The sequence below is a fragment of the Oryza glaberrima genome, chromosome 8 (genome assembly GCF_000147395.1).
Source record: "Oryza glaberrima chromosome 8, OglaRS2, whole genome shotgun sequence".
Classification (NCBI taxonomy): Eukaryota; Viridiplantae; Streptophyta; class Magnoliopsida; order Poales; family Poaceae; genus Oryza; species Oryza glaberrima.
The window spans coordinates 19,825,813-19,842,607 of NC_068333.1; the positions used below are offsets into that span (position 1 = coordinate 19,825,813).

Consider the following 16,795-nt stretch of genomic DNA (forward strand, 5'->3'; position numbering starts at 1 on the left):
AACAAATATCAGGAAGCGAGAGAGAGAGAGAGAGAGAGAGAGAGTTTATAGGTTCTCGGGTGTGCAAGCCACCAAACAAGTGAACAACCATCCTCGAACATCGTGGGGCGTGCCGCCACGTGAGGCACTTAGCAGGCCATGGCGGCGGAGCGGATGAATGACATAGAATAGTTTATAGTATTCTAGTAACATTTGGTAAAGGAATCATGTCTGCAAGATAGGAATTTAATTGGCAAAGGAAATACTGTATTAAGGTAAACATTTCTTCCACGAGAATGAAGGGAGAATCATCTATGTAAAGAGTACTTGCAACAAGATTAAAAGCTGGTTTGTCATGGGGAGTTCACATCCCCTCTCTCTAATTAGCTTAACTAGAGCTAATTTATTTGCCATATGATGACCACGGACTACTCGATCCAGGCCAGGTCATCCAGGAAGGCAAATTCATTGGTGTTGTTCATAAGGATGTCGTCCAGGTCCAGGTCCCAGCCGATCTCCATGCCACCTTCCTTTATGTTCAGTGAGCCGTCAGTTGCCTCACCGCCAACGTCTTCCATAGGTATCATGTCCTCGTCCAACCCCAAGAGCGATTCCAGAGAGAACATGATGCCTTTTTCAACATCAACCGGAGCATCAACAGCAACCTGTTCAGGTATCATGAATAGTTCTGCGTTGTTAGGTGCTGTTGCTTCAATTGCTGCCACCGCATTATTCTGATCCTCTGACACGACGACAACAGGGACAGATCCCTCACCCTTGGTCCCAACGATTGGATCGATGATGGTGAATGTTGACTCAATTGGTGGCACCATGAGAGAACCAACAGCTGCATTGTTGTTCAGTGCGCTTGTGTAGGCGTACATGGCGGCGTCATCGTTTGTCCAATGAGGAAGTCATCCACGGGTAGCCCAAATGGAAGCTCGATCATAGGAGCCTTGTCTTTATTCATTGTCATCCCGTCCTGAGGCGTGAAGGCCGCCGGGACTATGTTGATGTGGTTATGCATAGTAGCTAGGTGGTGGTGGAGGGCCTTGGTAGGAGAAGGGCCCCATATACAGCCTCTGCTGGGGAGCATCCGGCTGGACACCACCGGACAGCCGCTGTCCCATCACTGGAGCCTGCATGGCTGCCGACGCAGCAACGTTGTCGAAGGATATAACAGCGTTGCCGGTGGCCGCCGGCGAAGCAGCGTTGCTGAAGGAGATAACCACATTGCCGGTGGGTGCCTGCACGGTCGTGTTGCTGAAGGAGATCACAGCAGTGCCAGCAGGTTGTTGCTGTTGCTGCTGGAAAACCGAAACTGGAAATGGTGCTGCAGTACTGCCGCCAGCGATGGTGGTCGTGGGGATGCAGCTAGCTTGGCCCGGCGCCACCGGTGAGGATCAGAGGGTTGCACAGCGAGACATTGAGCGTCGGAAGGATGTCTTTGAGGAACAGGGAGTCCGATGAGAGGAGGCGGCGCTCATCAAGGTCCTTCTGTTGCTTCGTGCAGTATTCCTGCGGCTGTGGCAGCAGGAAATTAAGGCATGTTAATTTTGGCTCAAATATATACATATTCACGTATGTAATAAAATTATTCAGAGGAAAATAAACATGTCAAATTCTGAGTAACTTTACAATCTATCGAGAGGTACTTATATACTTTCTATTTGATACATATCAGCACATACGTAACTTACATTAGAGAATTATATATCTCCCAAAGGATCGTAAAATTAAATTTTTCCCAATTTTTTTATGTTTTTATCTAGTTACTATGTGAGGGAAGAAATATGGGTGTATCATAATAATTAATAAAGAGCATAAACTTTTGGAAATACAGCATTCCCAATCCAAAAAAAAAAAGAACGTATAGCTTCTTTAAAAGTTTTGTCACTCGATACTATTCATTCTAAACTTAATTTCACTAGTGTTTTACCAACAGATTTATTACTAGCTACAATTATACCATGTGTTATCAAAATATATGTTTGGTTCATCAAAATTCGATACTTTAAACGTTGTTAGTGATCTAAATTAAAATAGGACTAACCAACACTCAGAACTATTCAAAGCCAAGGGAGTATTTGTATTTTGGAATGTAGCATGACACTGCACGAGTATTGAATTCCATGCATGTTATAGCTTAAAGATAGCATCGTGTCACAGAGAGATAAGCATCCAAGGTTGGTAGAAATATTACTCCATTATGTATGCATGGAAGAACAATAAAGCGAAAACATCCAAATATGAAATAAGTGCAGTTACTACAAATTAAAATTATTGCTTTTCAAATCAAATTAATGTAGTGAAAACAGCTAGCACAGTCAAACGACCTGCAAGTGGCTAGCAACATGCTGCCCCAGCGGCCCTTTCGCGTCTTTCTTGTGCTCTAGCTTCTGTCTTGGGTTGGCATCTGTTGATACCAAAGGAAATAATCAAAAAAAAGTAGGAGAAGAACTAGTAGGAATCTGAAACAAAGTTTAGCATGACACAATGATTTGAAACTCTGTACAATGATAGTGCATAATCTATTTACTATTTTATTCTCATATTTTTATGCAAGTATTTCACGTAGTAAAGTAGTGATTGAAAGTTGAAAGTAATTAAAAAAAATATTGCATCCTTCGCTAGCTCCTACTGCTATGGTCCATATCGGTGGACCATATGCTGATAATAAGCCATACAGCATATTTAAAAGCCAATACTAAAAATAAATTTCGCTAAAAAAAATTAAAGTTAAATTTTGGTAACGACTGTTTTCATACTAGGCAAAATAAGATAGGGTTTTATATGGCATGCATGCAAGTAATAATATCAACATATTGCAACGAGTTTTGCTTCGGGTGCGCGCGGTGTCAATATAACGCAATGTTTTTGGTGTTCAGAAGAACCTGCGCCGTCGCTGCTGCCACTGTCAACATTGATGGTCAGCTGCCTCTTCCGGCTGCCACGGGACCTCACCACCTTGAAGTGCACTTGCGGCTCCTCAATGATGATGACATCGTTGTCATTGCCGTCTTTGCCAACAGCACCGGCATGGGCAGCTATGTCGTCCATGGAGTCACCAGGAATCCTTTCTTCTAGGCAGCACCTACGCCATGCAACCACTCTCCACAATTGGGCCATTGCGGCCTGGTCGAGTGGCTTCTTGACGATGTAGGTCGCCTTCAGCAAGAGGTGGTTCAGGAACTCCGTGTCCTCACCGGCAACCATCTGCTCTGGTTCCGTCGTCGACAATACTGTATGACACGTATATGTGGATGATGTGGATTGATTGATAGACGCGACGACGGCGAGGAGTAACATCTGAGGACAAGCTTAGCTAGCTAGCTTACGGTAGATGACGGGGATGTGGTGTTCGGTCTCGACGACACGGCGAAAGTCGAAGCCGGAGGAGACCACCTTTTTGATATCGCAGAGGACAGTTTGGACGTCTGTCATGTTGTCGCTGGAGAGGGTGCACAGGCCAGCGCTTGCGGTGGTGTGTGTTGCCACCACTAGAAAAGACAAGGAGTAAATGCAGTTAAGAGTGTTAAGAGTTTTGTTTTGTTTTGTCTTATGTGGGAGAAGTCAGTTTTACAGATTTAAATTACTATGTTACTACTTATTATATATGATATAAATGACTTTAAGTAAAATCATATATTATTATATATAACCATATATTATATACACTGTTAAATATTTTTAGAAAATTTTATGACTATAAGTTTGTAACACAAAAGTTAGGGAGACATGCATCCCAAAAGAAGAATTTTTTTTTAAGAAGGGGAGAGGGAGAGATCTCAATAGACAATAGGAGTGTCTATATATAACTGAGTAAAATGAGAAATGAGTGAAGTATAGTGCAATTGCACTACAGTATAAAAAATCCTTCATAGAAATAACATGTTTTCTTAAAAGAATATTTAATTTGGCACAAAGCAAGAGCGCGCAACCGACTAATTTGAATTTCAGTTGAAACAAGGAAGAACATGCATCCATGGAGAAAGGCTATAAGATCAGTGTTTCAAGTAGTTATTTTGAACAAAACCATATGCAGAATCAACACAGCAAGAACATCAAACAGGTTGGTCAATTTTATGGAAGTGACCAATGATGAGTTTACTCACTGCCTCTTTATACCCACCCAGGATCAAAACATTTGCTAGAAGCAAGATATATCAAAGAGATGCCGAGTGAACAAAAAAGTTCATCTTGTAAACAAATCCTATAGAAAACACATATAACAAACACCAATATTTTCTCAAGAATCCCCACAAGAATCCCCACAAGAATCCACGGATTACACAACACAAGAATCCGATAAGAAAAAGTGAATCACACAAGCGAAATATCGGTTCTGTAGTGCACAGAGACCAACAGAAATCATCCAAACAAGCTAGAAAATCAAATGTACCTGGGTAGTGCAAGGTAGAAAGCGTTTTGGTTGCAGTTCTCGTGTTCTTCGTGTCACCATCCACGGGCATGACACGGAGGCCACCAGGGAAGAAGGAGAGCTGATCCTCCATGGACAAAGAGATCGATGTACAACAACTACGTGCACTCACTTAGCTTGTTCACAGATGAATTGAAGTGAAACTGAAGGGAAGAACGTCTGCATTTGTAGGCCGGCAAAGATGGGGCCTGGGGTGGGGGGGGGGGGGGGGGGGCGGGGCGGGTTGGAGAGATAGGCACAAGGAATGACGTGTAGTGTCATCATTTGTTTTTTCCTTCATTATTTTTGGGGAAGAAACTGACGTTGCCCTTTGACGATTAAAAGTTGGGTGAAATTAACCTGTTGTTTCGGTGTGTGAGTAAGGGAATATGTCATTAGAGCTGTGCATTTTAGCCCTTAATTTCCTGCTCAAAGTTGGAAAAAAGAAACCTTTCTGATCAGTTCTGCGTGCACTTATAGTTAATTATGCATGCTTGCTCCTTTTCTGAAGTGTTAATATAAGGTTAAAATCATTCCCTGTGCCAATGGTAAATTGTACTACGCTGTACCTTAACAAAATGGTACTGCACACTCATTGTACTATACTTCCATAGAGACGTTTGCCCTCGATTTCTTGAACTTTTTTTGTGTTGCCTCTGAGAGACTGATCTATATGCATGCATGCTTGGAAAGTCCTCATATCTTTGACTGACTTGGACTGTTCTATGCATGCTCGCTTGTGTGCAGCCCATATATGCATGGATATACATGTACAAATATAGGGACACTCGAGCGTCTCTACGGTCTTGAACTCTTGATGATGTCGTCGCGCAAGCGCGGCCATCGATCATAGTTAGCCGTGTATAAAGCGTGTTAATTAACTGATAGGGCTGTGGAAGTAGGTAGCAGATATGGAAGGATATACTCCGGTTAGTATTAAAAGAACATTCCATTTCCTTATGTTAGAATATAAAAAATAGTTTGTCTGAATTTTTTTACTCCATAATTAATACATCATAGTATTTTTAACCTCCCAACCATCATATGTACGGATGTCGATTCAGTCATGCACACTACACCAAAAGCATCATGTAGAGATATTTTATAATTAAATTGCCCTAAAATCATAAATTTTATAGTGTAGATATACTTTTTAGAGACACTTTAAAAATTTCGTAGAAAATTTTTACTCTATACACTTTAGAGACATTTTCAGTATATTTTGTTAAATTTTATCTTGTAAAGGTATTATTTTGGCACTTTAAAATATGCCTAATATGTAAAGGTATTTAATTTTAAACTCTGTAGAGACATTTTTTAAAATGATAATGTATACTAAATGATTAAATATAAGTAACAAAGATATAAACATACTAGTAATGATAGGAAGTTAAGTTGGTTAGTGCATTGAAGATAAAAATGATTTGCTAAAGAGATTTTGAGTTCAAGGATTGACTATAGCAAGGGAAAATATTATATTATCTTTTTTCACATTGGTTTGATATAGTTGTGTCCTTAGGCCAGTTCCAACCCAAGACACTAGATATAGTTTACATAAACTCCACATCATGAAACTAGTACCAGAGACTACTATTTCAATGCAAATAGCATATTGTTTTCATTCTTAAATTTAATGCTATTTATATCACATGATGTTTTGGATGTTGTGTAGAAACCATATCTCATAAAAGACTTGGTTTCCTTCTTTTTCCTCATTTATTCACTTGGCACATCATCTTTCATTCTAGGTGGCAGCTTATAATGCTATAGACACCATCCTAGTTATTGGGCTGACCTTAGAGCAGGTACAATAGCAGGCTATAAACCAGCTATAGATACATTTCGATGAGATAAAAGAGGAGAGGGAGGAGCAGCGAGCTATAGATTTGTTGCTAGCTGCAGCACGAATTCCAAGATACATGTGTGTATGATAGGTGTGACCAAATATTAATTATGTAGTATATGTTTATAGCTAACTATTGTATGAATTAGCTATTAAATTGGTTATAGATGATTTGAAGCCGGCAGTTGGCTATACTATTAAACTTGCTCTTATGGGCTGAGTTAACACAAAAGCCAACAGCTTTTTACTCAGGTGCATCCGCGAATCACACGATGCCTTAATTCTTTTCCTTAGAGTAAGGATAATAATAGAGCCCACTTCCTACTATTAGCCCATCTTAAAGTCAACATATATAATAGATTAGCTATAAGGTTGGCTACAATTTTCTTCTCCTCTCTCTATCTCTCACTTATACATTTAATACATTTGCCTTGGAGCCTGTGATAAGCTAGCTCTTGCATGAGAGTCAACATCCTTAATTTTTCACTACCTCTCTTCTCCAACTAAGTTTATAGTAGGCTTATAACTCACTATTATACTTGCTCTTAGTTCCAGCCATGATACGATCGAGCTCAAAGTGAACTTCCCTAATCCCTAGTGGTCCTTATTGTGCACGACTGCTTCCCGGTTGAGAACATTCAATATCAACAAGAAAACTAACCGAGCTTTTGAAAAACTATTTTTACGGACTGTAGGTAACCGATATTTTAATACGGTCTAATATATTAACGTGTAATTTTTTTACGCTTTCGTGAAAGAAAAGATATTTTAATACGGTGAGCTTTCAAAATTAACTGAGCTCACAGTAATAAAGAAATTATATATTGTATGTTCCAAGGGATGGTGTGAAGTTCATAGATATTTTTTTATTACATAAAAGATGCACATGACTATGCTACTACACATGTAATAGCAAGTGCGTACTTCCTAATGCGCAATGTTTAATGAGATGAAAGCTAGCGGAAAATATATCTTGGCCTCACTGAACACTTATTGAAATCACCCTCTCGTGTATGTAATATTAGTAGATAGTATAATTGAGTTCATAGTCATTTATAGTCGTTCCCATGCATAGAAGTTGTGTGTGCGGTGGGGTGGGCAGGTAGGATATGCGACAAACACATTATCTTCAATGTGATTAAAAAAGAACATATATATATATATATATATATATATATATATATATATATATATGATGTACTCCCAGGTGTATGTACTCCCTCTTCTTAGTGGATATCCATTAGTTGATAATAAATAATTAGATTAAAAGAGAAATATAAATTACCATTCGCTTCTGTTTTTGTTTTTTGAATTCTGCATGCATGCAGTCAGCCCGGTACATCACCACATACATCAGGTTCAAATTTTGATATGGTTGAGTATATACTTTTTTTTCCTCGGTGTACGTACTGTTTAAAAAGTAGTATATGTCACTGATTAGATTCACAAATTAACAGTATATACTGAGAATTCAGAATGAACAGTATCAGAACTTTTTCCCCGTAAAAAAAAAAGCAATGCGTAGCTGTATATATACTAGTTTACGTAGTAGTAGTTGCTGTATATATACTGGAGTACCTTTTATATAGTTGTAACAGTACATAAACAACTTTGTTTGGAGGTAGTACGGTATATATATACTACTTTTTATTTAGTAGGAGTGCATACTTTTTATTATTTAATACCAGTATATAACCTTATTTATTAATGTCAGTATACCGATCTATTGGAATGAGTATGTACTGCTCTTTCCTTGGAGGAAGTACATACTGATATATTTTTTGAGTAAGTAGAAGTATATACTGATCTCCTCTTGGAATAAGTATGTACTGATCTTTCCTTGGAGGAAGTATGTACTGATATCTTTTTTGAGTAAGTATATACTGATAACTTGTAAGTAAATTTGAATTGTGAGCGACAATCCAACCAACGTACGTGCAATATATTTTAGCCTTAGTGTGATGCATATGCTACTTTTTCATAGGTAAGTATATACTGTCATTTCTACGTGGAAGTATGTACTGTTTTTAGTAAGCAACAGTATATATAGGTAGCAGTATATATATACTCTTTTTTTAGGGTTCAGCAGCAGTTTATATACTAGTTCTGTGTGGTAGCAGTGTATATATATTTTTTTATAGCAGTGGTACATACATTTTTCTTTGTGTATAGTTGTAGTTTATTACTAGTTTTTTTATAGCAGTGGTACATACATTTTTCTTTGCGTATAGTTGTAGTTTATTACTAGTTTTTGTGTGTAATTAAGTACGTACATACTTCTTTTTAAATAGTAATGGTATGTATTGTTGTTTTTTTTTAAAAAAAAAATCTGGTACTACGTACTAGATCCTAGGTTGGAGTTTATACTTTCTTTTTTTTTTCTTTGGTTTACGAATCCAATATATACTGCTCTCTGCTTGGACGAGCATAAGATCGAAAATTTACAATGCGCAGGCAGCGAAGCACACATACTGTATTGCTCTTTGAAGTAGTATATACCTCTATCCATTCGAAACCTGTTGAAGTGTTAGGATATACTGATTTCTTCTTAGGATCGGTATATACTGCAGATTTCTTCTTAGAATCGGTATATACTGATTTCTTCTTAGAATCAGTATGAATCGGTATATACTGATTTCTTCTTAGAATCAGTATATACTGATGTCTTCCCTGCCAGAATGAGTATATATATATACTGATTTCCTCCAGGAACAAGTATATACTACTCGATGCAACTCCGCGAGATGATAAGCAGTATATAGCCATAGATTTAAAAAAGAATTATTACATACTCATTCCAGAGAAGCAGTATATACATCCAGGAGGTGTATATACTGATATATATGCTGCTTTACTTTCATCGAGTAGTATGTGGTTATGTACTTATCATAATGCCAGAAAAGAAAATATTGGACATGAAAAACTGAGACCATAGAAATGAATATACCCAGGCCAGTGTAGATCAGTCAATCAATGGCTAATTTCTTTCAAGTAATATATATACTGTAATCTTCTTGTTACATAGCAGTCAGGAACTCACGATACCTGGACTATTAGAGGAGGATGAACAATGATGACAAATGAAATTCGTTAACATAGCACTCAGGAACTCATGATAAGTAGACAATAGAGGATGAACTATGACAGATGAAATCGCATAGATCGAGTGCAGACCTCAGCTCGAGAAAAAAGAAACCCCAAATCGTTTCTTGTGGATCGGGTCACCTGAACGGCCGGCTGAACTGTCGAGAGGATCAGGCGCCGGTTTTCGTCGCCGGCGTTACCTTGGGCACTTCTGTCGCCGCCTTGTTTCTCTGATGGTGGTGCCATGTACGCCGATGGATCGCACCATCGATCGGGTTGCCGATAAATCGCGCTGCCGCCTCCGAGTCGTTGCTGGATCGTGCCCGGCCACCTAGGGCACCTAGCCTCTCCCAATCGCCGGTAGAGTACGTAGATCGCACCCTCCCTTGGTGACCTGATAATTAGCACTATAATACCTGGCAATGAGATCAAGATATTCATGCAGAAGACAGATGCGGAACAAGAATCGATTAACCTGCTAGGATATATGTCAATGAACTCGCGCGCGCGGTGCCACCATGTTAGCCCAGTCGGGCCTCAACTATGGTCGCCGTCGTAGGCCGCGATGCCACTCGTATAGGATGCCGCAGCCGAGTGTTGCCGATTCAAGAGCGATCGAAGGAAGGAAGGATGATGCAACCTCGGAGTATCTCACCGGCCGTCGAGTGGGTTTCTGGTGGACGACGGGCACCGCGCCGCACAAGCTGGGATCTCTGGCCGTTAATCTATCACGAAATGACCGGGGGAATTTGATTACTCAAAGATAATAGGGTCCCTACGGATTTCATGGGATTGTTTTTTTTTTTTTGTTTAAAACGGGTCCGATACTCCCATAGTTAGACCCGGTAGCGGGAGTGGGAGGACGATTGTCCTGGTGGGGCGATGAACGGTGGATGGGAGAGGGAGTACGTACTCCTATCATTTTCATACATATATATATATATATTTATGCAATGTGTTACTGATTGCTACTTTACTCCTAGACTATAGCCAACCCACATATAAAAGGGGAGCAAAACACCTTGCTGAAAATCAGAAAATGTCCTACACAAATTTTACATCTCAAATTAGGGATCAAAACATTTAGAAGAAATATAATATATATCAAAGAAGTCAAGACAACCAAAAAGTTCTTTCTTGTAAACAAATCCTATAGAAAGCACACATATAAGAACAGTACATTTTTCATTCTCAAGAAATGCCCATGAAAACCGACAGATCACACAAACAAAAATATTTTATCCAGGACACAAGTACCTGAACACATCTCTACACGTTGTAGACACAATCTACCGATCTATAGTGCATGGAGGCCACCAAATATCATCCAAAATTAATCTACCAGCGTAGTGGAGTTCGGACAACATCGCCGTTGCCCTTCTGACGGCCTTTGCGTCGTCGTCGATAATCATCACATGAAGGCCATCGGGGAAGAACAAGATCATCTCATCCTTCATTAATTACTAAAGAGATTTTCTTTCTTTTTTGTATAACATGGTGAACACGCGTACACACTAGTAAATATGCAACATCACACTCACACCTAACACAAGCTCAGAGTTTTAGACAACACAAACGGTTTACTGCTCAGTTTTCACTGACGAGAGTGATTAGATTTGAGGTGAGTGAACCCTCTGTTTGTAGGCCGGCTAAGCCAGGGGGATGGGTTTTACTGCCTAATGGTGTAAGTGGCTAACCGTGCGCGTTAGCCACTTACACCCGTAATATTGCCACAATGAGTGACATTAGTAACAAATATTTTTATTATTATTTTGTGAATAAAAATGAGTATCAGATCTACCGTGGGAGAGGTAAAGCGAGTCCTACTGCACATTTTAGCCGGAAATTATCAGTATCACTTCCTGCTCAAAGTTGAAAGCCCCTTCCTCAATTCTGCACTTATACGTTAAAGGTTCTTGTGCGGCCTTCTCTAAAGTGTTTATGTGAATGATATTCACATGAACATCCCAGATAAATGGCACCGTATGCCAACGGTAAATTGTACTACACTCTCCTTAAAAAAATATCTCAAACTGATTGTACTATACTTCGAGGGAAACAAATAAAATAGACATCCATTTTCTCATGAAGATGTTTTCATCTAAATAATCATAAAAATAATTTTAAAAAATAACAAGAAGATTAATATAGATATATCGCTCAACAAACTTGTAAGTTCGTATCCAACTTCTACAAGTTATATTTTTTTTAGAAAAAGTACGAATCACCCCTTGAACCCGAAACTAGACATTGCTCACTCTAAACTTTTAATACCGGACGAATTACACCATTGATATTGTTTTGAGTGGTTTTGTCTTAAGCTTGCACACGAGGTGCCAACGTGGTAATCCAAAAAACTCCCTGGGCTCACCTGTCATACCTCTCCCTCCCCAGTCTCTCTCTCTCTCCACGGTCGCACTCTCTCTCCCATGCACGCGCTCAGGCAAGCGGCCGGGGAGACGGAGGTAGACCGGGCGGCCGGTGACGCAGCTAGAGGCCGACTGGGCGGCAACACGGCGCCACCCACCACTCTGGCTCCCTCCCGGAGTTCACTGCTCTCGCCTCCGCGTCCCGCGACGCCGCCCACCCCCACGTGCCACAGACGATGCCAGAGAGAGAGAGAGAGAGAGGGGGGGGGAAGAGGGGAAGAGGAGAAAAAGGAGGTGGAACCCAACGGCGCACGTCTCCACCTCCTGCCGCCCCTTTTCTGGCTTCGGCGAGGCGGGATATGGCTCACGACATAGCTCCAGTGAGGCAGGCTGCTCGCCGCCGACCAAAGTTTCCTCCCCACCGCTCCCGTCGCTGCCTAGAGTGCACTCCCAGCCGCGCCCCCTCCTCGTCGCTCGGCGTCGACCAGGTCCCCCTCCCGCTCGCGCTTGCCGTCAGCCACATCCACCTAGTCGCGCCCGCAGCCGCTCACCTCAATCGCCAACAGCACAAAGGGAGAACTTTGTTGGCGCCTGGTCGGCCTCCAACTCCATCGCCAGTCGCCCAGTCTGCCTCCGCCTTCACCACCGGCCACCCGGGCGAGCTCTGCCTCACCGCTCGCCACCCAAGCAAGCTCCGCCTCCGCCACCGACAGCATGGTTTGCCTCCGCTTCCGCAGCTGCCTGCCCGAGTCGCACAAGAGAGAGTGCTACCGGGGGCAGAGAGAGAGAGTGACCGGGGAGGGAGAGGTGTGACTGGTGGGTCCATGGAGTTCTTTTACTGGATTGCCACGTTAGCGTCACGTGTGCAAACTCAAGTCAAAACCGCTCAAAACAGTGTTGAGGAGAGGGGGGTAATTCGTCTGGTATTAAGAGTTTAAAGTGAGCAATGCCTGGTTTTTGGGTTCAGGGGGGTAATTCAGTCAACTGCGATTGTCCAGGGGGAAATTCGTACTTTTTCCTTTCTTTTTTCAAATATCAATTTGCATGTTAATTCATGGAGTGATATCAATACTTAAAAAATAGATACCCTTTTATTTTTATAGGTAGGCTAAAAGGGACCCGCCTATGACAAATGAATGAGGGTTGTTCGGCCAAGACCTTCCTATGAAAATCGATTTTCAAAGGTAGTGGTTTTCATTGTTTGGCTGGTGGACGAGACATGGATGGAGGCAGCCACCATAGGAATATTCTCAAAAGATGTTGGAGGAGTGAATCCGGTAAAATTGGTTGTTGTGTTCATCCATCTTGTCTAACATAGATCGTTGGTAACTAAACAGTGATAATTAACATGTTTTATTGTTAATTAGTGATTATCATTTCAAGACTAGTGCTAATTAGAGATAGTTAGTATGTTTTGTTGTAAATTAGTATTTATTATTAAAGTATAGTGATAACTAATAGTGGTAACTAACATATTTTGTATTGGGGTTTATATCCATGTGTATGTAATACCAGTAGACACTAGGATTGAGTTCGTAGTCATTTAATTTATAGTTGTTTAAATGTATAGGGATTGTGTATGTGTTGTGTGGGTAGGGTAGGCGGTCTACTAGATGATATGTGAAGGACACAACATCTTCGGTTTCATGTAAAAAAATGAACATTTTATTTTTAATATGTAAAGATCATTTGTGTTTGCTGAAACAATTGTATTATTTTTTTACCTTTGCCGCCATATGTGTGGCCATTGATCCAATCGTGACCGGTAGATAACCTAGCAAAATAAAGAATCTTGAAAGACATTCGATGTTAGAATGTGTCTCATGCATACTGGCTAAGACTATACATTGGTGTTATTCCTATCCCAACCATCATCTTTGACCATTAATTACACTCGTTACAATCGAACCAACATCCAATCATTAATTAAGGTCGATATCCTTCATCATGTTTCCTATTACTAAATATTTATGAAATCAACCATAATGCCCTAAACCTATCAGTCTGACTTCGATTACTCCCTTAGTCCACAAATATAAGGGATTCTAGGTTGTTTAGCAAAGTTTAATGTTAAGGTTAAATTACTATGATGCCCCTAAAGGGACCTTGAGGATTTTGATGTTGCCTAGGGGATGAATAGACATTTCCTAAATTATAAAAACTTTGCATCTTAATTAGAACTAGTTGGAGAGTCCTATCATGGTCTGGACAATACGACCAACACAGAGAGAATGAAAACGTCCTTGTGAGATAAAACTGTGACATCTTGGCCCAATTAGGAGACCTATGTGGCCCATGAGAGTTGTATGTACATATTTAGTACCACATTGCTAGTTTAGCAAGAGTGAAACCAACTTATAAGGGTTTGTCCCTCCAACCATATCACTCCCAGATTAACTCTCATACACGAAGCGATGACAAAAGTGTAAGTAGGGTAGTATGTCGATTGGCCTTCAGGCTGAGTGGGTGAGGCCAGCCTACCGGCCTTGCTTCTTGCATCGGTCAGGCTAGGGTGGCCGGCCTGGCCTAGCCCTCCTAGCTTCCTGGTCTCCAGCCCAACAGTTCGGGGCGAGCTGTCCTAATGTAACACCAATTGCTTGGTCGGCCTAGGCACTCTGGCCTAGTCGGTTGTGGTTCCTCGAGAACTCGTGCATTTCTAACTTATTTTGACTGACACTTGCAAAATATTGAGGAGACTGCTAGTATTTCTTACATTCACAGATAAATCTGCAAGCACATGGAGCTCTGGCCTAGTCGATTGTGGTTCCTCGAGAACTCGTGCATTTCTAACTTATTTTGACTAACACTTGCAAAATACGAACTCGTGCATTTCTAACTTATTTTGACTGACACTTGCAAAATATTGAGGAGACTGCTAGTATTTCTTATATTCACAGATAAATCTGCAAGCACACGGAGCTCTGGCCTAGTCGGTTGTGGTTCCTCAAGAACTCGTGCATTTCTAACTTATTTTGACTGACACTTGCAAAATACTAAGGAGACTGCTAATATTTCTTACATTCACAGATAAATCTGCAAGCACACGGATACCGTTATAGCATTTTACCCATGAGTATTCCCAAGGGTATTGTATTTATATTTTCACAAGGAAGGTGATGGTATAAAGATATGATTCCTTTTATGTCTCCTTAATCAACTTATAATTAATTCACCATAGTCTAAACATGGGTGAGGATAATAATTGATAAGTAGTGGACACACAGGAGATTCACCTCTAAAAGAATATCTAATAGGAAATTAGCATTAGGAACCTATAATTCATATGTACTTCTATACTAATCATATCTAGTATACACTTAACGTACACATGTTTACAACATAGGACTTAGTTCCAGGCACCCAGGTACTACCGAGAGACCACTCCCTGCTGGTCTGCCAGCGTGGTTATGGCATTTACGCACTCTTACGTCATACCCGAACGTGGAGGAATACAAAGGACAAACAAGGCTGTTAACACTTGCCACCTACCTCACTTTCCGTGGTGCACAACCATATCTAACGACATTTATCTAGCCTAAGCACCATGCTTATACTAGTAAATAATATCACTAACTCCCTCGGGACTCACCCTAAGGATGAACAAGTTGGAGCTAGAGCAACCTATAAAGGTTATTGGATTGTTACCATAGCATGGATCAACTAGCCTAGGATGAAGTAGATATACAAAGTATATACTACTCATAGAACATATACTCAATAAAGAAATATATAGACCATGAACATAAATAAATAAAAAAGGTAATTCTATTAATTCAACTATAGTCTTACAAGAAGAGTAAAGTACTAGAGACATACCCAGAACTCCGAGAAGACTATAGGACCAAAACTCCTAAGTTTTATTCGTACTAGAAACTATAGAGAATACAAAGTAGGATAGGGAATTGCTCCTTGAGGTATGTGTTACAAATGAGGGAGTAAGCTCTATTTATAGGTGGCTTATGATGGTTATTGAAGTCGATAACTCCCACAACCGCCATCAGGAGCCAACCAGGGATCGCCACGTGGAGGGTGGAGATGAGAGGCGGCTATGGCAGTTCGGCCCCTAGCACCACCTTTCTCCACCGCCTTTCACCAGCGGCGGACTTGTGGGTTCCTAAGGCGATGCACGACAGTTTGATTCCACTTTAGGTCGGTTTGGCTTAGCATGTGGGTCCTTCAATCCATGTGCTTGCACATGATTCGCCAAAGGTATGTTTCTTTACATGCCGGCTTCATTTCTCCTTCACTTTGGTGTATAATTCCTACATCCACATTAGTTATCCAATCCTAATACAACTACATTATTTATTATTGATAAACGTGTAAGAAATGCTAGTTTTCCCTTTATTCATTGTGCTAGTTGGTGTTCGAAATTGGTACTTAATGACCATCAAAAGAGACACCAAAACTTGTGCAACTGGATTAGTCTAAAAGAAATTGATGCTTTTGATCTTCTACTATACCCACTTTATTACCAAAAGTATTTTTTTTGGGGCTAGGGGGGAGGATGGGGTCAAAATGGTATTTAATGACCACCAACATCCTCCAACTAGCTGTTTATAACCGCTACCAATGAAACACTTAACCGGGGTCATGAACAAGACAGCCTGGTCCTTCATACCTTTTTTTTTAGAGAAGGGTATTTTTTACCCGGCCTCTACATCCAACCGGATATATATACGTCCATTAAAATAGGGAACTTAGCCCTGCAAACAACCCAATCTGAAATTCGCTCCATAGGAGATTTGAGAGAAAATTGTGATTTTGCTATCGCAAAAGGATGGATTTGCTAGAATACTATCCCTTCAAAGTGATTCATTAAAATGCTATCCTCAACTAAGAGGTGTTCACTGAAATGCTATTTTGGGTCTTTTTGGTTGCTAGAAATGATTTAGCTCTATTTTCAATTTTGTTCTGACCAAAATACCCCTTATGCGGGCCCCACCTATCATACTCATCTCTCTTTTCCTCTCTCTCTCGGGAGCGGCGGTGGCCAGCCGCCACTGGCGGGCGTGGGGAGGGCGCAGCAGGCGTGGCGGGGAGGCCGGCGTCGACCTAGCGAGCACCCCGACGTTTCGGCGACAGCCGCGGCGACCCAGC

General features: G+C 40.8%; 1 protein-coding gene across 1 annotated transcript; it reads right to left on the reverse strand.

Moving 5' to 3' along the window:
* Positions 1–407: 407 nt before the first annotated feature.
* Positions 408–10,771, reverse strand: LOC127783108 (two-component response regulator ORR31-like). Its single transcript, XM_052310367.1, is given in 8 exon segments — positions 408–871; positions 874–1,009; positions 1,011–1,358; positions 1,360–1,497; positions 2,316–2,395; positions 2,874–3,221; positions 3,318–3,479; positions 10,669–10,771. Coding segments are annotated over 8 exon segments (1,779 nt in total).
* Between the last annotated feature and the right edge of the window lie 6,024 nt (positions 10,772–16,795).